The following is a 25504-nucleotide window of genomic DNA, read 5'->3' as shown; positions in this document are numbered from 1 at the left end:
CTTTAATCCCTTGTATTTTTTCCATACTTGGCCCTAATACACCGTAGTAGCTTACAGCTTATATTTTGAACAACACAATAATGGTGTATTTCCACCGGCTCTACTCACCTCGCCACGCCACGGTTTAAGTAGCGTATCCACTAGCATAGTACCTGCTATCAGGTACTATTTTTAGTGCCTGCTCAAGCGAGGTTCCAAAAGCGTGCTGAGTCGGTACAATGCGATGATTGGTCAGACTGCCGGCTAGAGACTGGCCAGAGTGCCATCACAGGAACAGACGTCCCACACACAAACTAGATTTCCGCAATTCCGTGCCGAAATTTCGAGTGTGCCTGCAGTTCTTGCGGCATGTGTCTTCGCGTGCAGGACTTGTGCTGGTAAAGGATTGAGTGGTATTTTGGTGGAATCACCCTTTGAAAGAGAATAACTCATAAACCCCTCCCACTCCCTGATGCCCCCTCCCGAACACCTGCGTTATAAAATCTAAAAATGTGGATTGAACCTTTAAAAGCATTTAGACAGAGTGGTATTTTGGTGGACTCACCCTTTAAAAACACCAAGTTTTAGAGGAGATAACAAGACGGATCAGAGAGGACTCAGACGCAGAGGCCTTTTAATTGTCTTTATTGGCACTCGTAAACAATTCTCAAGGCAGGTCCTCTTTACTGAGGAAAAACAAAAGCGTGGCTATGAAAACCTAAAACAAATTGCGAGCGCAACGCTCTACAAGAGAAACGTTGTGGAACTATAAACGCGGAACAAAAAAATCACTCCGAAGAGGAAACATACTCGGACTAAGGTTATCATGTAAAACTTAAACAGAAAACTCTCCAAACGGAGGAAAACACGGCTCTAAACACTTCAAAACAAAAGCTAACTCAAAAGCACAATCCTAATGATTGGCGATCCTTAACCAACTAAGAATGAGATAAAAAACAAAACGCAATCTAAATGATTGGATCTAACTAATAAAAGGTAAGTCACAAGCCTAGTGATTGGAGTTCCTAAAAGGCTGTGAAAATTAACAAACAAAAAATCTCTCCCAAGGAGGAAAACAAAAGCTATAAATCTTAACTAAGGTATCAGCTAACAGGCTATGATAACAAAACTTACAAAATAAAGCATCGCTCACCAAGAGGATCAAAAACTTGAGGATTCTGGGGCTGTGACGAGGCGCTATGGTGATCAGGCATGGACGAAAACACACTGGCACTGAAACAGGGGAACAGGGAGTTTTTATAGTCCACATGGCTTAATTGTCAGCAGGTGTGTGTAATCAGGGCCGGCAGAGGAGGGGGCGGGGCAAACTGCTGGAGTGACAGGAGAGAGGGAGAGAGAGAGATTCACAATCCCCTCTGTTTCCCATTCTCACAGAGAAAACAGCATGTTTTAAAGTTGTCATATCTCAAGAACGGTTGATGATAGAGATAAATGTTTTGGTTTGTGAGCGCCAAGAGGCTTTCAGCAGCTCCCATCTCAAAATTTGTGACAAACGGGCGTGAATTGACAGAGAAATCACAGTTTTAAAATCACCCTCATCTTGATTTTCCACAACTCCAAAGCAGACATTTTAACATGGGAGTGAATTGAGACTGTGACCAGAGTTCTCTGTGCTTTGAGGTGATTTTAAGAAAAACTACAAGTCATATGAACATGACAAACACACACATGGTTAGACGACAACCATGGCAACATTTTGATGTAAAAATTGTCTCTGTAGGTTGGAAATTGTGGGCAGGAGAAGAGTTTGTTTAGAAGTTTTTCTGATTATTTTGCTGGATCTTGCTAGAGTGTGTCACTCTAGCTCACACCTAACGACCACACACACACCCATTATAAAATCAGAAAGCTTTGAAAAAAAGCATAAAACTTAAACTGCGATAGTTCAAAAACCGTAACATGTATCAAAATGTCGACTTAGGTCAGAAAAGTCCCAAGTCTTGTGACCCGTTTAAACTTCCAACCACGTTTCTACGTTAAAGTATGACGACACTGTGATGCTCCAAAGCGGGCTTGGTTTTTTTCGGTCTCCCATCCACTTCAATGTTAATTTTTGTTCAGTTTTTTGTAAATATTATCCCAATGGTTATATGAAAATCTTAGAAAAGTCATAGCACACCATTCCCGGTCAAGGCGCACATTTTGATATAACATGTGTTGGGGGTTTCTCAAAGATGCAGGAGGAGTAGCGTGCCGAAATAACGGGAGGGCGCGAGAATAAAAAGCAGAATAAACGCGCACGATTACAAGAGATGCCTTGCAGCGCAAGGCATTCTAGTGAGAACCCTAGGGTTCTCACTAGAATGCCTTGCAGCTGCAGGCACTAATTAAGCCAAACAGCGCCGAAAAGTAGATCAGTTAAAACTACTAAGTCAGCTTGTTTATTAATCGATTTTCTGACCCATGTTGGCGACACAAACATAATATCCATAAGTCCTTGCATCCCAGACCTCACAGGACGCTAAACTTTCCTCACCCGTTCATGGAGATTGCAGTTATAGTCCATCGATGGTTCTCCACTCACTTCCTTCTCCGGAGGGGCCCCAACCACCAGTAATGGCAGTCACAGCTCACGCCCAAACATCAGTGCTCCAGTGGTGCACTTGGTTGACTCCTGCATGTTGGATGTTTGCGCCCACCTTTTCAAACGGCGCCCCCACCTGGTACTCATCCCCTCAGGCGGTGCAGGGTCTTGGGTACCCTGAAATGTCCTGACACCACCAAACCGTGGACCAGCTTTAGTATGTGCCTCCACAGGCTCTGAGGACCCAGGAGCTGGAGAATATTGCATTGACTTCCCGGTGATTTCCAGCGAAGGTACAGAAGGCCATCTTGGGCTACAATGGAGGGCCACTAGCAGTACAACGCCTTGGTATCCAGGTCCAGCAAGTATTGCATTTCTGTAATACTTGTTATACGGTAAATCACTCTAAGAATTTTATGCATGGACATGTTGCTTCACTGTTTGTGTGTACGCAAAAATAGCGTTTAGAAGCTTTTTTTATCAGCTTGTATTGCTAACAATGTTGAGCCTGCGATCAGAAAGATTGTGTGCATTAGTTTTTCTCCAGGCTCTTGTAAACTTTCACTGACTCTCTGGAGTAAAACGAATGGAAGTTCGTCGATCTCTCGCCAGCGGCTTTCTTATCGCCTTATTGAGGATCGTCATGCCTGTTAACTTGTGTGTGTTCAAAATAAAACTTTTTACTTGCCACCGTCCTGAATTTGGGTCCAGTCCTGTACGTTACACTGAGGGTTTTTAACCTTCATGTGAGAGGTCATGTTAACTCAATGAGTAACGGAGTCAGTTTATTTAATCATACACACACACATATATCCAAAACCTGGTTTATAACCATTCATCATCAAAACAGGCATAACTTTTATGAATATACATCAGAAGTTGGTCTTAATGTTCGTACACTCACAAGCTTTTCACAACAGTGATGAATAAAAAGTGATCACATACAATGACAATAGAGAGGTCCTACAGCAGAGGTTGGAATAGGAGCAAATATTGTTCATAAATCTGCAAGGATTAGGTTTTCATTGATTTAAAGTGTCAGTGTCTTTGGACACATATATTTGAGCATTTATGTGGTTTTTGCCATATGACTTATAATTAGGTGTTTCTATGAATTGCAAGACAATTCAAATGAATTTGTACAGCACATTTGCACTCACAGCAGTAACTCAGAGTGTTTTACAGAAATACAAAGAGGCAGACTTCAGACTTCAGTTTTCACAGGTCAGTCACAATTAATTTGACAATTGTTTCTTATACAAACCACAAAGAACAAAGCTTCTCAGAGCAACGAAAAACTTTTCATCCCTGAGGCCGTAAATGAGAGGACTCAAACATCTCGGAGAAAGAATGAACATTATGTAGTTAAAGTACCTGACATTAACGTAGAGCACCAGGCTAATCTGAAGCACAGCAGTTTCAATGAAAGGACACCACAGCTGGAAAAGACAGAGGAGCAGCTGAAAGCCATGAAGAACCACAGTTCTGAGGCCTTTCCATGTCGACTTCCTGTTCTGTCCTGATGCAGCTCTGGCCACCTTCATTATTTTAAAGTATGAGAACATGATAATGATAACCATGACCAGGAAGTAAAACTGACTTATTGCAGACCTAATGTGACCCTGCCAGGTGTGGAGGATGAACTTCTCCACAGAGCACTCACCGCTCTGGGTGTAGTAGCTGCGGTTCACAGAAGCAAAGAAGATGGAGAGAACAACCACGCAGGGCAAAGAGCTGATGCCATGAATGATGAGGATGCAGTGCAGAGCGCTGCGTGTGGAGCACAGCTCTCTGTGTCGCAGTGGCATGCAAATGGCCACGAAGCGCTCCAGCGTCATCACTGTCAGAGTCACCGGAGTGACAAAAGTGTGTACAGACGAAGCCACATACACAATAAGGCACAATGACATATGTATGCTGAAATGAAAGTATATTAAAATGAGCAGAACATCAGTCAGGATTAAAAACACACAATCAGACATGAGAGTCAGTGCAAAGAAGATGTAGCGCATGGTTGTGTAGAAGAAATCCTTCATGAAAAAGACTGTGATCAGCAAAAAGTTGATGCAAAGGAAAAGTGATATGAAAACCTGAACTATAATGACCCTGTCATTGATCACGCGCACTGAAGAGTCATTGGCTGCCATTTACTGTGGTTTTCAGTTAAAGCCAAACATGCATTCTTGTTTTTCTTTTAAAGATTCATTTCGCACAGTCATTGTTTTCTGCTGAGCTCTGTGCAGCACAGTGAGCAACAACTGTGTGTGAAGACTTTATAACAGTAACTACAACACATCACAAGTTTACTCACCAGTGTTGTCATCAACGGCAAAACTCACAGGTGATGGTAACTATAGTTACTGTCTTTGTGAGTTAGAGGAAAGTTTTTCTAAAAACTCCAACTTAAAGATACACTATATGTAAAATATATACAACTGCAGTTTTTCAATTTTTCAAACTTTTACTGCAAACACAATTCAGACCATTGTAGAACATGGTTGCCAAAGTTCTGTAACACAGAAACACAGAGCTGAACTTAAAGTGGGCCGGTATTGATTGGGACACAGTACCTGCACTTCTTAATTTTAATATTGAATTCCAGTGTTAATGGAACACAGCATTATATCAGGAAGTGAGTCAGCTCTACAGAGTCAGCCATATTTTTGCAACAGCCCACAAAAGATAAACTAAACGTTTTCAGCTTTTTAAAACCAACTGAAGTTGAAATAGTTTCTCCACTCATAATTGTGGCTCATTTTTACACACCGTACCTTACCCATAGAAAACTATGCGTGGACTCATTGTTTCTCCACATTACAATGCAAGATTGGCAATAAAAACATCAACAACAAAAACCCCAAACTAAGCTCACACACAAACTGAAGCATCATGCTAAGGTTCCTCTAAGGTAGTGTTAGCTTATTGATAGCACTAACACTAGCTTAGCAAGAACGTTAGCATGATGCTAGCAACATTTTCAGTAGCTACACCTAAAACCAAGGCTGAACACATTTTGTGCGTTTAAAATCTAAAATCCGGCCTTTATGCAGGAACACCCCATACAGCAAGTATATATATGTATATATATATACTCTGAACACGCACTTACCCATAATCCAACTGGGTGAGAGAACACACCCCTGAGTGCCTGTCACATAGAGCGGCTGTCCAAGGACCAACTCCACAGGTAAGGCATCCAGGTCCTCTTTGCTGAGCGCAACTCAAGCATCGCTCAAAGCAAACGATCCACCCAGTTAGCATCTGAGAGTGCAACACACAACAACGCCTTAAGCAACTGGTGGAAACGTTCACACAGGCCGTTAGCCTGAGGATGGTACGCGGTAGAACGGTAAACCAGAGACCTTGTCAGTGCTGACCACAGTTCCAAAACAAACTGAGAGCCTCTGTCAGAAGTGATGTCCGATAGGGTACCGAAAAGTGCGACCCAAGAAAGAAACACACGTGGCACCTCCGTGGGTGTCGTGGGGGACAGAGGAACCGCCACTGGCCACTTGGTGGTCCGATCCACCATTGTGAGCAGGTCCCCAAAATCCTGGGAGGGAGGCAGAGGTCCCACCAGGTCATCATGCACATGGTCAAAACACCTAGCCGGAATCGAAAACAACTCGAGGGGTGCCCTAGTGTGATGGTGAACTTTAGCGCACTGACATGCCAAGCATGCGGCCGCCCACTCCTTGACCTCTTTGCAAATGCCCCCAGCCTCACTGACGCCCGGACTCATGGATGAGAGACCGAGAAAGTCCGCCACTGCTTGCCTTGCACCTTAGAAGGCAAAGAAACCGCACCCTGCGACAAATATAGTATAGTATAGTACTGAACTTATAGTGTTATGTGTATGCAGTTATAATTTAAAGTAAAAGTGAAAGTAGTGGGAAAAATGGTGCGTTCCAGATGTAGTTGGCTGTTGGAAGTTCGGACTTTAGGGGCGGTCCTATTGAAAGAAGTCAGTTTTCCAACTCGGAAAATAGGAGCAACCTCACAAACCCCAACATGAAATTCCAAAGTTGGCTGCCAGCACTACTGTTACTATTTACTTAAGTAAATCACTCTAAGATTTTTATGCGTGGACATGTTGCTTCACTGTTTGTGTGCACGCAAAATACCGTGTAGAATGTTGAGCCTGTGATCGGAAAGCCAGATTCCATCCACTAGTTTTCCTCCAGGCTCTTGTAAACTTTCAGTGACTCTCTGGAGTAAAACAAATTAAGTTAATTAGGAAGTTGAATATGGCAGGATAATGGAATAATGTCATCTTCGGCTGTTTCAAAATTCTTCACAGGTGATGGTAACTATAGTTACTGTCTTTGTGAGTTAGTGGAAAGACATTTTAAGGTTATTTTCAATAGCAGATAATGCCTGTACACCAGTGCATTATCCTGTGCAGTAATTAATATATAAGCATATATTCTTTATACACAATATTCACTATATTTTATTTACCAGCAACGTGTGATATTTCTCTAGCCTTTATTCATTGTATTTTTTGTATATAACTTTTTTCTGTACATAATGCACATAGACTGTAGTCCTTTTTTTATTTTATTCTATTTTTACCTTTCTTTAATCCCTTGCTTGTATTGTGTTGTCTAATTTTGCTGTCTGCACACATCAGTCCTAAATGTTTTTTGCTGCTGTAACAAGTGAATTTCCCCTTTGAGGGATGAATACATTTTTATCTTATCTTATCTTAGTATGACGGCGTAAAAAAAATAAATAAAAATGGATCTGGGGGAGGGGGGTAATATTTTGAGAAAAAGTTGTAGATTCATGAGAGGCAAATCTCCCAGAAAATAAAGTCGTAGATTTATGAGATTAAAAGTATGTGTCCATGTGGCATTCCCTGCTTACTGGACGTTGTATGTAGTGTGTTGAGGTTGCTTGACAAAAACAAAACACTATTTTTCCGACTTTTTTTTCTCACAAATGCGCTACTTTTTTTCTCGTAGATTTGCCAATTTAAATCTCCTTAATCTGCAACTTTATTTTCTAGTACATTTGCCATTGACCTGACCCCAAAGGGTTCCCCAGATCCGGTCCAGTGGTCGGAGTCATGTCAGCTGGCATTTGAGAGGCTAAAGCGAGCCCTCTGTGGGGAGCCACTTTTAGGGTGCCGTTTTGTCCCAGAATGTGGAGGGGTCGACCACCCCATACTCTACATTAGCTGAAAGCTGGCTGAGCAGGAGGTGAACTACAGTACGGTGGGTGGTCGGTGCCCTCCACTACTACCTCCTGGGGTGCTCATTCACCCTCTCGTCGGACCATGCCCCGCTCCAATGGCTCCACCGTATGAAAGATGCCAACGCATGGCGGTGGCTGACTTTCTCTCCCGCTCCGCAGAGGGGGGGTGGGGGGGAGTGGTTTGGCTTGCGGCCGGCGGGATCCCAGCCTAAGTCGGGCGGTGGGGGTATGTGGCAGTGGGGTGCTGGAGGAGAGAGAGGAGTGGCTCAGCTGGTGATCAGACAGCTGGACAGAATCAGGTAATCAGTCAGCTATATAAGCATCCGTGTAACCTGGTTCTGGACTCTTGCAGTAGGCTGTGTCCAGAGAGAGGACCAGAGCAGAGACAGGGCAGCAGGGACGCACATAATTGGACCCTTGTGTTGGACTTTGTTTTGTGTAAAGCCACGTTTTGCCTGTGCCCTGAATAAACCAACAACTTTCCCACGTGAACGCTGACTCTTCCTTCCTTTTTGAACAAGCCATGAGCGATGAAGCTCACAGTGCACTATAAATATGCCACATGAAATAGTCATGACAACATAAGACAAGCACATACAACAATAACAAAGAACAAGAACAAAACCAAAAAATACATGAACATGACAAACCAGGAAGTAGAGACTCTAAGTTTCAAAGTGATTCAGGAGTGAAAGTGGCTGATGTTAAAGTGCTTATTGCAGAACACTTGATTTTTTTTAATATTTTGAGATAAATTGCACATTACCTTTTTGTGTGTAGACAAAAGAGTCTGTGCCGTGCTGGTGTGATAGTAGTAGAGCTTCAACTAACGATTATTTTAATAATCGATTAATCGTTTGGTGTTCAGAAAACCTTAAAAAAAAATGTTGACCGTGTTCGTCATTCCTGGAAATGATGATGTTCTCAAATGTCTTGTTTTGTCCACAAACCAAAATTATTGACTTTTTTTTGGTTTCTTTGTTAACCAGAGCAAAGAAATGAAGAAGATATGCACATTTAAGAAGCTTAAACAATCGGAAATCTTGTTTTAATCATTAAAAAAAAGCTTCAAACCGATTATTCGATTATCAAAATAGTTGTCAATTAATTTAGTAATCGATTAATAATCGATTCATCGAATAATCGTTTCAGCTCTAGATACTAGTCCAGCAGAGAAGCTGTGACAGTTCTCTGAGGGTTTTTAACCTTCATGTGAGAGGACACACTAACTCAGTGAGTAATGGAGTCAGTTTATTTAATAATACACACACATATGTCCAAAACCTGTCTTAAAACAGCATTTATTTTCAAAACAGGCATAACTTTTATGAATATATCAGAAGTCTTAATGTTCATTAAATCACACAATTTTCACAACAGTGATGAATAAAAAGTGATCACAAACAATGAAAAGAGAAAGGTCCTGCAGCTGAGGTTGAAATATTGTTCATAAATATGCAAGGATTACATTTTCATTGATTTAAAGAAAGTGTCAGTGTCTTTGGACACTTGCCATATGACTTATAATTAGATGTTTCTATGAAGGCAAGACAATTCACATGAATTTGTACAGCACATATTCATTCACAGCGGTAACTCAGCGTGTTTTACAGGACTAAAAAGAGGCAGACGTGTTATTTTCTGTAGTTTTCTACAGGTTAGTCACAATTAATTTGACAATTGTTTCTTATATAAACCACAAAGAACAAAGCTTCTCAGAGCAACAAAAAACTTTTCATCCCTGAGGCCGTAAATGACAGGACTCAAACACCTCGGAGAAAGAATGAACACCATGTAGTTAAAGTACCTGACAACACCGTAGAGCTCCAGGTTAATCTGAAGCAAAGCAGCTTCAATGAAAGGACACCACAGCTGGAAAACACAGAGGAACAGCTGAAAGCCATGAAGAACCACAGTTCTGAGGCCTTTCCATGTCGACTTCCTGTTCTGTCCTGATGCAGCTCTGGCCACCTTCATTATTTTAAAGTATGAGAACGTGATTACGATAAACATGATCAGGAAGTAAAACTGAGTTATTGCAGACGTAATGTGACTCTGCCAGGTGTGGAGGATGAAGATCTCAGTCAGACAGTTTTTTTCTCCACTCAGTGTGTACATCACATTTGTATTACAAACATACAAAACATTTTAAGGTTATTTTCAACAGCAGTTAATGCCTGTACACCAGTGCATTATCCTGTGCAATAATTAATATTTATAAGTATTTATATTCTGTATACACAATATTCACTATATTTTATTCACACATCTACCTGCAACGTGTGATATTTCTCTAGCCTTCATTCATTGTATTGTATATAACTTTTTTCTGTACATAATGCACATAGACTGTAGTCCTTTATTAATTGTATTCTATTTTTACCTTTCTTTAATCCCTTGCTTGTATTGTGTTGTCTAATCCAGATCTAATCACTTTTACATACTCGGTCCATTTGGTCCAAATCCTATAAAATTTTTCTTTTCAAACTCATTTTCATCATCTTCTCCGTAACGTAAATCTCATATATTACTTCAATCCATTCGTCGATTCTGCTTGTAACCATTTTCTTGTGATGGATTTCTTGTTGTCTGCCCACAATATAGCCAGTAACTTTTTAACTTTTAACTCTTTTTTTGCCAGGGCTTCAGAAAACTACCAGTTATAGCGTCTCCTGGGATTTCCTGTTCTTCCAGTAACTTGTTGCCACTTAATAGGGCTGTAATTGGAATTCCCTTTATCGCTGTGTCTTCTATTTCCTTCCATGATGCCATACATGTTGGTGCCGTAAGGCATACTAATATATTTGTAAACAGGCAAGGCCCATTCCACCTTTTTCTTTTCTCAATTGTAGTGTCTCAAATTTAATTCTGGCCCTTTCCCTTGCCACAGAAACCTGGCTATTAATCTGTCCATTCTACAAATTATTTAGGTGGTATTTTGAGCAGCCAACATTGAAAAGGGTACAGCATCCGTGGGAGAATATTAGGGGTGGAACAATTGATTAAAAAAATCTGTCCTGTTCGGTGCGCTTGTCACGGTTTGGGGAGCATGTGTACCATTCGGTTTATGACATGCAACGTAGCATAAGCCTTGCGCCAGTAACCCAGTGAAGTTTTTTTTCTCGTCTTGCCTCCCTCCACAAAGGAGGGATAATTTTGTTTTCTAAAACCCAGTAGAACTTTTTTTTTTCATCCTCATTATCATGCAAAGTTATTACGTTTTTTTTCTCTGCAGATGTTTCCGCAAGAGATAGACTTCATATAGCAACTTGTGTCACAGAGCTCCAAAGTTTTTCTTTAGGTATCCAGACCTAGTGTCTGGGAATGACATAATCATAGCATAGTTATTATATAGCGATAACTTGATACAGTTGTTGTGTATCTGCTCCTGGCCTCTCTCTTTCTGTCTCTCCCTCATCTGCCTCGTGTCCTTTCTGTCCCCCATTTTTCCTTTCCCCCCAACCGGTCAAGGCAGATGGCTCCACATCTCCGAGCCTGGTTTTCTCTCAACTGATGCCTAGTGATTGCTCATTGTGTGAACTGTTGGGTTTCTCTGCTCTCCTTGATGATGTCTATGTACAGAGCCTTGAGATAATGTATGTTATGATATACAAATGCGCTATACAAATAAAATTTTATTGAATTGAATATAGGGCCTATAATCAGTCACTGTTCTGTCAGTTACATAAAATAAGTCGTCAGACTGTGTTTACATTTCACACAGTCAACAGACCTCTGTGATCAACATAATGGTGGGAAACATGCTGGGTTTAACTCTATTTATGGCTTCACTTGTCAACTGTTATCTTGTCGACCAGTTTAAATGTCTCTATAATCTACATTTATCACACAACTGCTGTCATTCCAGACGTTTTTGGTCAATTCATCAAAGTACTAACTTGGAACGAGTGGTGATGATGTAAGGATTGTGTTGTCTTGGCCAAACTTTCAAAACCTGATTACCCTATTGTGTGATCTGTGCACTCAGCATCCCTCTGACACAAAGGTATCATGGGGGAATGTTATGTTGCAGTCACCGTTTGTTTGTTTTTGTCCATATGGATTTAGACACCAAACTGAACAATGGCCTTAATGAGCTGCTCGTTGCTATTCTCACGAGGCACATAAACACCGAAGAAGCTCATTAAATTAATTGGTTTATTAATTATTCAGTGTTGTGGTTGATTGAAGATGTGTGACTCAACATGAACAAGAAAGTTAGCAAGAGTTGGAAAAGTATATTTATTTACAATAACAACAACAGGAAAGTAGTCTCTCTCCCCACCTGAAAGCCTGTGACACATTCTGGTAGTGGTTTCACTTAATCTATTTTGATTTCAATGACGATCCAGAAATCCACATTTCATCTGAATTTCTCATTTCACGTTTATCCACAGGTTTTGAGGTTTCTCGCTGATTCTTCAAACATCATTATGGTGTCCAGCCATTAATTTACAGCGCCAATATTGCAGATATTAGTGTAGCTTTCATTATTTATATTATAAAACTCCTCCATGCTAACCCTACTAGAAAAACCATCATAGACCAGCATTTGTTATGTTTTGGTACTGGTCCCACATTAAGAATTTTTCTGGTCTATGCTGGTCCACCAGCATCATTATTCTGGTCCATGCCAGTCTACCAGCATCATATTAGTTTACGTGCTTGTTCACCAGCATTATTATTCTGGTCCATGCTAGATCATGCCAGTCTACCAGCATCATTTTAGTTTCCATGCTGGTCCACCAGCATCATAAAGTTGGTCCACGCTGGTCTATGGTGGTTCATGCTGGTTCACCAGCGTCATTAAGCTGGTCTATGCTGGTCCATGCTGGTCCTGGTCCATCATTAAGATGGTCTATGCTGGTCAGTCCAGCATCATATTAGTTTCCAGGATGGAACTATGCTGGTCATAGTTAATTTTGAGAACCACTGCTCTAGATGAACTAAGTTTGCTAAAATGATGCAATTTGATTTCAGAGATGTAGAATGATAAATTGAGTGTTGTTGTATTTTTTTTAGCAATTTAAAGACATGTCGCTATTATTTGAGCTTTAAATAATTGTGTGTATAATTCTATTTTACTGTATCTATAAAATGGTGGGCGACTGTAAAATGGGTGTTTACTAACCCTAACCCTGGTTACAGACGAGTTTTTTTTTAACTTTTTATTCAAGAATAGGAACATACAGACGGTTACAGACGAGTTACAACCGGTAAACACTGCCGTGCTTGCGTCACATCTGGTCAAATATACCGCCGCACGCTCGCATAATGCTTCCGTTCAGGCCTTTCAAAATAAGACTAACGTGTGACAGTGGTGCAGCGGTTTAAAGTTAAGCGTTCCGTGTCACTGTGTTTCTTTTTTGAAAGGTCAACATTGTTGTTGGGAGAGTGAGTGAAACGTAATTTCTTAACATTTCGAGTCCTTTTACTCACAAAACAGGAGGGAGAAGACGTTTGCCCACAGATGCTGACGTAATACTGAGTTACAACCGGTAAACACTGTCGTGCTTGCGTCACATCCGGTCAAATCTACCGCCACACGCTCGCGTAATGCTTCCGTTTAGGCCTTTCAAAATAAGACTAACGCGTGACAGTGATGCAGCGGTTTGAAACCAAGCGTTCCGTGTCACTGTGCTTCTTTTATGAAAGGTCAACATTGTTGTTGGGAGAGTGAGTGAAACGTCATTTTTAAACATTCCGAGTCTTTTTACTCACAAGACAGCAAGGAGAAGAAGTTTGCTCATAGACGCTGAGGTAATACTGACTACAACAGAGCCAACAGGCTAACAACGCCGCTGTTCTCTGGAGTGTTTCGCTCTCTCAGGTACTCAGTAAGTGTTCGCTAATGCAGAACGTGCTAATGCTAGTTAGCCAAATACAAGTTAGTCTGAGTAAACTGCTTGTTGTTGTTAACTCTGGCTACAGTGAATTCACGATTAATATAACACGAAGAATCGTTGTTTTCACAGAGGCGTTAGCTCTAGTCACTTTTGTTTTTGACAAGTTGATCGACAGTAGCCTGCTTTAGCTTAGCTGTTTAATTTAACCTGTCAAACAGACCATGTCTCTCACTTTCACTGATTATGTGATGAAGTACAATGACGTTAGAGTAGGAGTTAAAATGTTGTATATCAAAGTAAGTGACAGTTTGTTATTGCGTGTTAAATGGCAGTGTGGGGGAGTAGTAGTAGTAGTATGTTACAATATGTACAAGTATATGTGATAATCAGTGTTGCAATGTAACACTGTACAAAATATTGTGTTACTGTACTTGAGTATAAAATTCACTTATCTGTACTTTACTTTGTTATTTATATTTATAGCAACTTTTACTTTTACTCCACTACATTTCCATTGTTGCTACCAAATAAAATCTGTATTTTTGACTGTTACTGAAGTAATACTATAAAAAAAGTGACTTCAACTTTGACCGAAGTCTTTTTCTGGTAAGATACTTGTACTTTTACTCAAGTATCCCTTTTAGGTACTTTATACAAGACTATTGGTAATACAATTATTCAAATAATAATTTTAAAGCTTTTCCCCTCTAATGGCGTATTTCCATCACCTCACCACGCCTCAGTTTAAGTAGTGTTTCCACTAGTGGCATGTTTCCACTTGCTCTACTCTCCACGCCATGGCATGGTTTAATTAGCATAGTACCTGGTACCAGGTACTATTTTTAGTACCTGCTCAGACGAGGTTCCAAAAGCGTGCTGAGTAGGTACTATGCGATGATTGGTCAGACTGCCGGCCACTGACTGCCCAGAGTGCCATCACAGGAAGAGACGCCCCACACACAAATCAAGCCGAACAGCGCCAAACTGTAGAAAACTACTTAACAATCCTAAAAACATGGGTTTATCTCCAACAACTACCAGGAGTCTGGTGTAAGGTCACTAGTCACTTGTGTGAGTGTGTCACGTATAAAACAAAGTCACTGCAGTTTCACGCAGCTGCCCACGTTTAGTAGCCATAAGCTCAACATGCTCTAGATCCTGCAGAAGTTATGCAATATACCAAGGTCTTTGAATGCATCTCTTTAGTTTTGAGCATACAACTTGATAACTTTATACTGTCAGAAAATTGTTCACATTCATTTACAGTTCTAAAGTGCCCAAAAGTGAAAACATCATTTTCATTTGTGTTTTTAGTTCTGTAGAGTTTGCAGCTCTTGGAGACCAGCACAGCTGATGATATGTGTTTTTTCAGGGGGAATGGAGAAAGCTAAACAAGAGGCCTTCGACAATGCCAGACTTCAAGTGATTACAGATGGCTTCAAGGAAGCGTTTGCGTGCATCAACAAAGGACTGTCAGCAGACGAAGCTGGAGAAAAGGCTATGGCCCTGGAGCTGTACAAGCGAGGGCGCCAGCACCTTGTCAGGGCCATCAGTGTCCCCTCACAGGGAGAGGAGTGTGTGGGCAGCTCCTGGGAGTCAGCCAGGCAGATGCAGCAGAAGATGCAGGAGACACTGAACAACATCACCACTCGCCTGGCCATACTAGAGACCAGCTCTGATCTCGAATCTGCACCTGTGGTGACCACTACCACTGTGTCTGCACCTACTGCTACAGGAATGTCTGCAGGATGTATTTACCCACAACTCCCCACCATAGAGAAGCCAGAGAGGCCATCAGCACCAAACATCCTCTCTGATAATGGTCAGGCAGCAGGAGCTGTTGGAGGTGTTGGCCTTCCTCTTTCACCCAGCATACAGCCTGCTGATCCAGGTGAACAGCCTCCAGCCTACTCTCCTCAGGCGGCTAATGGTCACCTATCAATTTCATATGGCACCGATGAAGGGGAGATGTCACTGGTTGGGGACGAATTTTACAGTCGCACCTCAAACTCAACACCATCTCCCCAGAGTATGGGCGAGGAGGGAGAGGAGCTGCTGTACATCCCTCATGGTGTGCAGATATTCTTTGTCACACCCGAAGGCCACGTGAGCGCCCCGTCTTACCCTGGTTACCTTCGGCTGGTGAAGTTTACCACTGGTCACTCTGAGAGGACGCCCAACCGACCACCAGCATTTCTGCAGGTATGACAAAAGACACATTTTACTTTGTATATATACAGTATATCATAAAAGTGAGTACACCCCTCAGATTTGTATACATTTTTAATTATATCTTTTCATGGGACAACACTGAAGAAATGACACTTTGCTACAATGTTAAGTAGTCTGTGTACAGCTTGTATAACAGTGAAAATTTGCTGTCCATTCAAAATAACTCGACAAACAGTCATTAATGTCTAAACTGCTGGCAACAAAAGTGAGTACACCCCTAAGTGAAAATGTCCAAGTTGGGCCAAATTAGCCATTTTCCCTCCCCAGTGTCATGTGACTCGTTAGTGTTACAAGGTCTCAGGTGTAAATGGGGAACAGGGTGTGTTAAATTTGGTATTAACGCTCTCGCACTCCTCATACTGGCCACTGGAAGCTCAACATGGCACCTCATGGCAAAGAACTCTCTGAGGATCTTAAAAAAAAATGTGTTGCTCTACATAAAGATGGCCATGGCTGTAAGAAAATTGCCAACACCCTGAAACTGAGCTGAAGCAATGTGGCCAAGACCATACAACGGTTTAAGAGGAGAGGTTCCACTCAGAACAGGCCTTGCCATGGTCGACCAAAGAAGTTGAGTGTACACGCTGAGCGTTATATCCAGAGGTTGTGTATGGAAAATAGACGTAGAAGTGCTGTCAGCATTGCTGCAGAGGTTGGAAGGGTGGGGTTAGTCTTCAAAGTGTGAATTGCTGACTCTGACTAGTTTGTCCATTTGGGCTGCTGTAGAGACATGGCAACACAAGATGGCAGCTTATTGCATCATTTAGCTTTACTGTTCGGGAAAGGCTTCCAGACCTGAGACGCAGAAAGCTACTTTTATGTCACATTGACATTCAAATCTCTTTTACAAATGAGATGGTGTCAGTTTCCAGCAACATACTTACAAATGGACTGGAGGGATAATAAATGTAATAGATACCAATATTACAGGCTTAAGAAAGGAAAATATACAGTATGGTATATGTTCTGAAATGCTGTTCTCATTCAGTGACAGCATGTCATCACTGCTTTGACACCACACATCTTTTTTTTTTTTCCATGGCCTTTGACCTGATTTTGTAAGATGTTCACTGTGCTCATCAAGATGACTATGAGTCATCAGCAGACTGATATCAGCTTGTTTAGGATCTTTTGCCCTGTGGACAGGATCACGTGATCATTGGTGACTCGGTTCACTAATCCTGTTGGTTTAATCTTATGTTATCCATTTAGGGAAATCAGTCACATGAACAACTACAGAAGCTTAGTTTAACTCTTTTTTTTACTTTCTTCTACTTAAGTGCAGAAAATAGTAGTTCACGTCATCCTCCAATATACATAAAACACATACGACACGACATGTATGGTTATATATATACATGGCAAAAATGGAGTCATTCAAGATGTAAAGGAAGTGTTTGGTTTTTTTAACTGAAAAAAATGTGTGAAGCAGCCGGAGCACAGCAAGAAAAATAAGTTGAGTCAGTTATCTCCAGATTTTAATTTAAAACTGCAGTCCATGAAAGGCAGAGAAACAGAGCAGGCCATGTTTTGTTAGTGTACTCTGAGAGATTAGATAGAAGTACACATAATTATCAGTGTAGGTTTTTTTTCACCGACCAATTCAGACCCTTATCTTAACTCTCCATGTCAGTTCTGATTAAGTTTTGCCCTGCTCTCTGTTCTACTGACAGTAGTGGGTCATGAGACTGGGGGAATTTCCTATGTGCTATGTTGCCAGCGGGTGACATCAGCCTTTCAAATGAGTGAGAGTAATTCTATGAATACTGATCACACTGTTAATGCCCTCAAATACTGAAATACTTTAACATAGTTCACTGTGTGCTTTATTTATTTAACCAGGTTATATTCAGTTTCAAGGGTCAGGCTATTTGATGAAATATATTTAAAAAAAAATCACAAAACAGCTCATTTATGGGGATTCACAATATTATCAGATATTGGCAAACACTCCAAGATCCCCCCATATGACTAAAATGTTTCTTTATTTTTGACTCAATGAAGAAAACCAAGATCTATGTCTTGTGTTTGAATCAAGTGTTTGAATCATTTTAAAAAACGGGAATTTGTGGTAAACCTTTAGTAATAGTGTATTTCCACCAGCTCGACTCGCCATGACACGGCACAACACGGCACGGTTTAGGTTGCATCTCCACTACAAAAAAGTACCTACTCAATGTGGGCGGAGTCCTCACTGCATGGCTGCGTGAAACTGCGGTCACTTTGTTTTATATTCACACACACACAAATGAGTGACTAGTGACTTGTAAAGCAGTTGTTTTCAGTGTAACTGAATCAAATCACTAGAATCAGTTTATTTTTTCAGTACTTCTCCATGACCAGAGCACAGACTCTGTCTGACACAGTCACTGGACTGACACCAAGCGGCAGGGTCTGTGATGCTGCTCGCCAGTCGCTATCAGCAGTGCCGTCGATAAATACACCAGACTCCCGGTAGTTGTTTAAGATTAACCCATGTTTTTAGGATTGTTAAGTAGCTTTAACTGATCTACAGTTCGGCACTGTTCAGCTTGTTTTCTGTGTAGGACGTCTCTTCCTGTGACGGCACTCCGACCAGTCAGTGGCCGGCAGTCTGACCAATCACCGCATAGTACATACTCAGCACACTTTTGAAACCTCTTGGGAGCAGGTACTAAAAATAGTAACTGGTACCAAAATAAGTCACAAAGTGCTGTACAATCATAAATAAAATTCGACGGCAAGTAAAAACAAGGCAATCAGACTTCACCCCATTCACATAAGTAGTTGTCATGCACAAATTCAAATCACCCCAAAGTAAAATCCGAAGCAACACTCTGAAATTTACTGCGATAATTGTCGTTGTCTCTGATATTGAACTTTTTTGGTGGTTTATCGCTCAGCTTTGATAAGGGATGAATGTTTTTTATATAAATATATTGAAATATATTGTCAGTAAAGAATTTATGTAAAACCTACACATTGTGTTTTGGCTGTATATCAGGGTAAAATCAAAACAATTTGACCCACATGACATCATATGTTCACCTATTTCCTCTCTCATGTTGTTTCTCTCTGGCAGGTGTGTGATTGGCTCTACCCCCTCATGGCCATGAACTCTCCTGCGCTGCTGTGTAACACTGGCGTGTTTATGTTCCCGGACATGATGGCGCCATCTCCTGGCTATTACGTGGGAGTGGTGCTGTCGTCCGAGCTGCCGCCTGCGAACAGAGAAACATTCCGGGACCTGCTGTCACAGATGACAGATCTCAGGGTTCAGGTCAGTGCTGTGCTGCAGGCAAACACAACACAACAATAACACCGGCACGTTATTTTGACTCTCTTTGGGGAAACAAAGGGGAATGAGGGCGATACAGAATTTCAGTATTTCATACAGTATTTTAGTTGTTTTCAAATCAAAATCCCAATTTGAAACAATTTGCCAATTATTAAAGCTAGAATTAGTATTGAGAAGTTCACATTATGATAGAACCTCCATCCAAGTTCCATCACATTTTAAATCCATTAAAACCACAGTGAATTTCTTGGAAAATCTTATCACAATCCTAATCTCTCTCTCTCTCAGAAATATCATAAATAGATATTTTCTTCAAAGCTGTCTCATAACATTTATGAAAAACTAAAAAAAACCTGAGATTTCACAGCAGAGTTTCGTACTCTCCACCACGTCACTTTTTTAGCATTTTTAGTCCAGATTATTTTCCTGATTATTCGAGTAATCACTTACGTCCAAAACTGGAAAAGAATACTTGCCGTCTTTTGTCCACAAACCAAAGAATTATTCAGTTCTAAATGATTTCTTTGTTACATGGAGCAAAGAAACCAGATAGTATAAAAGAAAACACACTCAAAACCAATTAATTGATTATCATTAAAGTAGTTGATAATCGATTGATCGCATAATAGTTTTAGCCCTAGTCCAGTGTGTAACATTAAGGAGGATATATTGGCAGAAATGTATAATAAAAATATTTTTTTCCTGTGTACTTGGAAATAAGCCCCTGTTTGTTATTTGCATACATTCTAATATTGTATCCATTTATACACTTGCACTAAATATTCATTGTTGTATTTCTTATTGCTGCATTGTTTATATTTGCTATAACATCTAACTTTAATTTTTTTTGTGTCTGTTTTTCTGCAAATTTCATCACTTTTACAAACACACATGAAGTCTACTAACTAAATGTAAACTGCTGCTGCCACCTTGTGGTAATAGATGCATCACAACATTAGGGCCATCACTGCAGCAGACACATTTGTTTTTATAGATGCAATCATTGATAAAACACTAGTTATTTATTTATTTCTTTTTATCACCATAACTGATTGACTTTTATCAACCCTTTAATCGTAAAAGGTCCAGAAAATTACCCTGTAAGTAAGTGCTTTTGCCCAGTTTTCTATTATAACCATAGTACCTGGCAGTTATTTACAGTTTACATGTTAAAATAGTGTATTTAATTATTTGAAATGAAGAAAAAAACACTGTTTATTTTGCCCAGATTTTGCATGGTAAATTTGAAATTTGAACAGTATAACACATATTTAAAACAACATTTGTTTGAGTCTTTGTCTCAATGTGCAAAAACAGAAATGGGAAAAAAAATCAAATAATGGAAACTGCAGGTGATTTTCCAACTCTCTCCTCTCTGGTGACAAAAACGCCACTTCGCTGGATTCCTGAAGCAGCACGAGTGAAATTACCGTAATAACCACACGTTGGCTTTGACATGAAACTGTTGGTATTTTTCAATAGCACAAACTGCCGCATAATAACGGCAATGCAAAGTGCATATAGCTGCCCAAACGTGTCGCCTTGGGCAGCCATATTTCTGAACAACATTGCAGTTGATTCACTGTTGATTTTGCCAACTTCTGCAAGCACATGTGAAAATATTACAGCTGCTTCTCTCGTGAAATAAACTGTAGCTGCTTAGGATTCCAAACTTTCTCATTGTTTTCGCTCCACTTTGCTCCCTCTGACCTCTGAGCTGGCACACGGCTCTCCCTGAGTTAGCGCTGACCTCAGCAGCGTGAGGATTGTGCACAGGCAGGTGAAGAGAATTAATCTGTCCTAAAGCTCTTATCTGCAGCAGCTAGAATGACCTCAGAAGGAAAGGCAAGTGCCAGTTCTGCCACAGTGATGATGATGATGGTGGCTCAGTTTGATGCCAAACCAGGTCATTTTTGATTTTTGCTGCCAGAAAGTTGATTAACTTTTTCATTTACTGATGGAAGTGATTCCCCTTCAGCAAGTAAGCACTTTTGTTTTGATTTCATTGTCACAAAAGGGTGTTTTCTTACTGCACAGTGACAAGCGATTTGGCAAACAAATAGTGCATTCGTAATGAGAAGCAAAGAATAATGAGCAGAGCCATTGTGAGCTTCTTAGAGATTAGCTTTTTGGACAGAGATGTGTAAAGCTGGCACCAAAATGGTGGACAAGTTGTCCCAAAGATTTTGACTGAGGAGTTCTTTTTTTTTATCTTCGTCCAACACTGTCGGCCTTCATCAGCTCATGTGTCTCTGTTATCAGGTTCCAGATGAAGCAGCAGACTCCATTAATCTCAGTCAGACGGTGTCCATCGCTGCACCAGTGGAGAGCGAGGAGACGGGACCAGCAGTGACCAAGGAGACGGGACCAGCCGTGACCAAGGAGACAGAGCCGGCTGCAGCTGCGGAGGACAAAGCTCTGCCTGAGTGGAGTGAAAAGGTGGCACATGGCATCCTGACAGGTGAAGCACACATTTCAAGTAACTACTAGTAACAACTAAGTGAGGAGGCATCACAAATTAGTACAAACTTGATTATTGGGAAAGGTGACAGTCTTATTAAGTAGTTTCAGTTGTTTTCGACAGAACTAGGGCTGCAATGGTTGATCAATTACTATTCGATTTATGAAGTTAATCTGTTTTGATCATCGATTAATCTGAGTGTTTTTTTAGTCATTCAATCAAGCTCTCTGTAATTTTACCTTCTTAAATGTGAATATTATCTGGTTTTCTTGCCCATTTCTTTTTTTTTTTACTAAGAAATCAATTTATGGACAAAAGAAGACATTTGAGAATGTCATTATTTTGGCGTTTGGGAAACACTGATCAAAATTTATCAGCATTTTCTAAAGTTTAAGGGACCAAACAACTAATTAATTGTTAGAAAATAAGAGACAGAACCTTCAAGCACAGGACGTGATCCTGCTCCCTCCTCTCAGGTGCTTCCTGGTTAAGCTGGGGTCTGGTGAAAGGAGCGGAGTACACCGGCATTGCCATTCACAAAGGTGCGTCAAAGCTCCGAGAACACATCACTCCTGAGGACAAACCCACCCACGTCAACCCCACGGTCACCAAAGGACTCCACGTCGCCAAGCAAGCAACAGGGGGAGCTGTCAAAGTCAGCCAGCTCTTAGGTGAAAATCGTCCTCAGTCTGCATGTTTTGTTTTGTTTTTTTAACTCATCGTATAATTATGTTTTTTTGGCAATAGAACTTTAACTGAATTACTCTGTGTTGCTGCAGTGGACGGTGTGTGTGTCGTTGCCGGCTGTGTGGGTCGGGAGTTGGCTCCACATGTGAAAAAACACGGAGGCAAGCTGATCCCGGAGTCGATGAAGAAAGATAAGGATGGGCGTTCCAACATTGATGGAGCTATGGTGGTCGCTGCCAGTGGAGTACAAGGTTTATCGACACTTAAACTAAGTCTTGATGGTTATCATCACTGTTTTATTGATGCTGATACTTATCAGTACTCTTATAAGTATTTTTAGGGCTTGCTCACAGCTACACATTCAAATTATATGAGTCACTTAAAAAGTGAGCCCAAACCTTCGTGCTCTTGTCCACCATTATGACTAGATAGGTGCACTGGACAATATTCAATTTCATATCAATTCAATTTATATGTATAGCGCCATATCACAACATACATTATCTCAAGGCACTGTACATAGTCAGGCAAAAACCTTTACAATATTACAGAGAGAAGAGAAAGCCAACAGTTCACACAATGAGCAAACACTGGGCAACAGTGGAGAGAAAAAAGAAAGGAATCTCTGACAGAACCAGACTCAAAGATGTGTGGTTGGGGTGAAAGGAAAAATGGGTCAATATGGTCAATATCGCTAAATGTCAGACGATTAAAGACAGACTTTTGCTCTCAAGAGAAAGTTAAACCTGTGAATGTGACGTTTTTAAACACTTTGCAGTGATAGAAAACGACACAGATATAATTCACAACATGGGGTAAAATATTCACAAGAATTCCATGTGATAAATCCCAGCCCATTTGGGATTAAACATCGCAGACTTGCAGCACAACATGTTATCGCCTGATACTCGCAGCTGTGAGTGCCTTCACCCTCAAATGAACTGCATTCCAACAGAGAAAAAACAACATGCGTGCAAATGTATCTTGGGCTAGCCATTGTTAGCCATCGTTGGCTAGATCAGTTGATACAGGTGCCCCCCCTCATGGCTAGCTAGCAAAAGTTAGCTATTATTAGTTGAAGTTGACATTAGCTGGCATCATCTAACTCGCGGAACATCAGATTCTGCCCCTTTTTCACTAATGGCTAACATTAGCTAGTTTCTGTAATATAAATGAACAGCAGGTGCTTCCCCACCTTAAAGCTAGCTAGTGTTAGCTAAATTACATAACATAAATCTTCCAGAATGTTGGATTTTCAAGTTGCTAACAATGGAATGTACCATTAATAATCAGAAAATGCCAGCATAATTTATTAGCATTTTCCACTTCCCAAATGATCGATGTGGTCCCACTTTTCAGGACCCATATCAAATTTTAAGAAGAAGCTGCTAACATGTACGTGTATTTGTCCAGGATTGGCAACCATGTGGACTGGTTTGGAAGTCGCAGCAAAGGACATTGCCAAGAATGTAGCGTCGGAGACGGTCACCACTGTAAAACACAAGTACGTTTTCTCTTCTGTTTTACTCGTGTCACTCATGTAAAACAACCTCATTAAATTTGTTGCTCAACACAGCTCGCTCGACAGACGGGAAGTCAATGTCTGTGTTGCTAATGTCACCTTGCATCGTGCAGGCAGAATATGGCCGAACGTGCACTCACTCATTTTCCTCTTTGATTTGTTTTGCTTTGCAGATTTAGGGGTCTACAAAACACACAAAACACCTTTGACCCACCTAATGAGAAGATGTGTACTTTCTCTTAGTTACGTACGAACCTATAACTCTTGACACCACTAACTAATCACACACCCCCCCCCAACACTGTTTCACTTCCTGATTATCCTAATATCACTGATTTATTTCTGAATGTCTACAATGGAAATATCACAATTATCCTGCCTAATTTTAACACCTCCCTTATTAAGTGAATTTTCATTATTGATTTTATAATCAATGGGGTTGGGGTTGGGCAATAACCTAAAATAAATCATAAGGAAATACAAATCTAAATGTACATCTCTCTATTATATCTTTTAATTTACTGAATGCTCATATGATCAATTGCGTTTACGTTGTCTTTTAGTAGTTGTTTTAGTAAATTCTGGCTACTGTAGAACATATCTAACATCTTTGGCTTACCGGAAGTAGGTGGGCTGTCAGAAACAATTCAACATTATTTGTTTGTTGCGTCCTTCATCAGAAAACAGCCTCTGTCAGGCAAAACCATCAGACCTGACTGAGGTAGCGTTTGTGTGTTTACAGCAGGAGAGCAAAGGCGGGCGGAGACGAGAAGCTCTTATCCCGTCAAACTGCTTACTGAACGACTGCGGTTTTTTGAGTCTTAGTCATTTTTGTGGACGTTTCTTTTAGGCGTTTTTAGTCGAACTCCAGCCAGTTTGCGGTAGTCTCACTTTACTAGCTCAATGTCGCCGTCGACTCATCTTCTGTCTTGACATGAAATAAATCACTTTCTGTGTGCAGCTAGGTGAAACACAGGGGGGGGTCGTGTGAAACTGATCAGACTTAATTGTTTTAATTCAGAGGACATTGGATTGTACTTTAAAGTTACACACTACAGCTTTAATCAAATTTCACTTTATATATTGTGATATTATGAAAGTAAATTATATATACTTATTGTAGCAACATTGCCCATCCTTAGATCATTTCCAACAACAGTGAAAAAATCCCAAATTCAGGACTGTGAACTTGCATGGGTGAAATCCACATATAGCATGCTGTTTCTTCACAACCCTCCTAATCCCCCCCCCCCCCCCCCACCCCAAATCCCTCTCTTTGCTGCTGCTGCCCCTCTGACCTCTCACCCAAATCTGACTTGTGATGAAGGTACGGCGCAGCCGCTGGACAAGCCACCGACCACGCCGTCAACTCTGCCCTCAACGTCGGCATTACTGCCTTCAACATCGACAACCTGGGCATGAAAGCTGTGGCCAAACGGACGGGGAAGTCCACGGCACTGGCCATTTTAGAGGACCACAGGCTTCAGGAGAAACCACAGAGCGGGAAGCAGGTGGAGAAACAGCTGAAGAAATAGCCGCCAGTGGCGTTTTTTTTCGTCGTTCCCGCAACAACGCCTTAAAACGTGATTTTTGACTAGTGCTGGGCAGTATAATGATCAAACAAAAAAAACAAACAAGTATTTATTTTTCTATGATATGATAAACAAAAGTGTTTTAAGGGGGGGACCCTTTTCACTGCTGCACCACCCGAACACATGCTAAGGTGAAGCTGTGGTAGTAAATAGCATGTAGACAG

General features: G+C 40.9%; 2 protein-coding genes across 7 annotated transcripts; one reads left to right on the top strand and one right to left on the bottom strand.

Annotated features, from left to right (window-relative positions):
* Positions 1–3759: 3759 nt before the first annotated feature.
* On the bottom strand, positions 3760–4671 carry LOC131462283 (odorant receptor 131-2-like). Its single transcript, XM_058633340.1, has one exon. It carries the CDS (start codon positions 4669–4671, stop codon positions 3760–3762), a length of 912 nt encoding a protein of 303 aa, XP_058489323.1.
* An 8633-nt stretch (positions 4672–13304) lies between these two features.
* Positions 13305–25287, top strand: spartb (spartin b). 6 transcript variants are annotated; one of them, XM_058633174.1, is made up of 9 exons: positions 13314–13399; positions 14942–15771; positions 18863–19060; positions 21341–21539; positions 22016–22210; positions 22319–22477; positions 23640–23730; positions 23922–23995; positions 25076–25154. In XM_058633174.1, exons 1-8 carry the CDS (start codon positions 13372–13374, stop codon positions 23989–23991), a joined length of 1770 nt encoding a protein of 589 aa, XP_058489157.1. In that variant the 5' UTR covers positions 13314–13371; the 3' UTR covers positions 23992–23995; positions 25076–25154. The 6 variants fall into 6 exon arrangements, with proteins under 6 accessions (XP_058489155.1, XP_058489154.1, XP_058489152.1 ...); XM_058633172.1 differs by lacking the exon at positions 23922–23995 and having other exon boundaries at positions 13305–13483; positions 25076–25287; XM_058633171.1 differs by lacking the exon at positions 23922–23995 and having other exon boundaries at positions 13305–13560; positions 25076–25287.
* Positions 25288–25504: the final 217 nt, after the last annotated feature.

This window comes from Solea solea, chromosome 7 (assembly GCF_958295425.1).
Source record: "Solea solea chromosome 7, fSolSol10.1, whole genome shotgun sequence".
Lineage (NCBI taxonomy): Eukaryota > Metazoa > Chordata > Actinopteri > Pleuronectiformes > Soleidae > Solea > Solea solea.
Note: the sequence above shows the minus strand (reverse complement) of the source record. Positions and strands in the feature narration are given on the sequence as shown.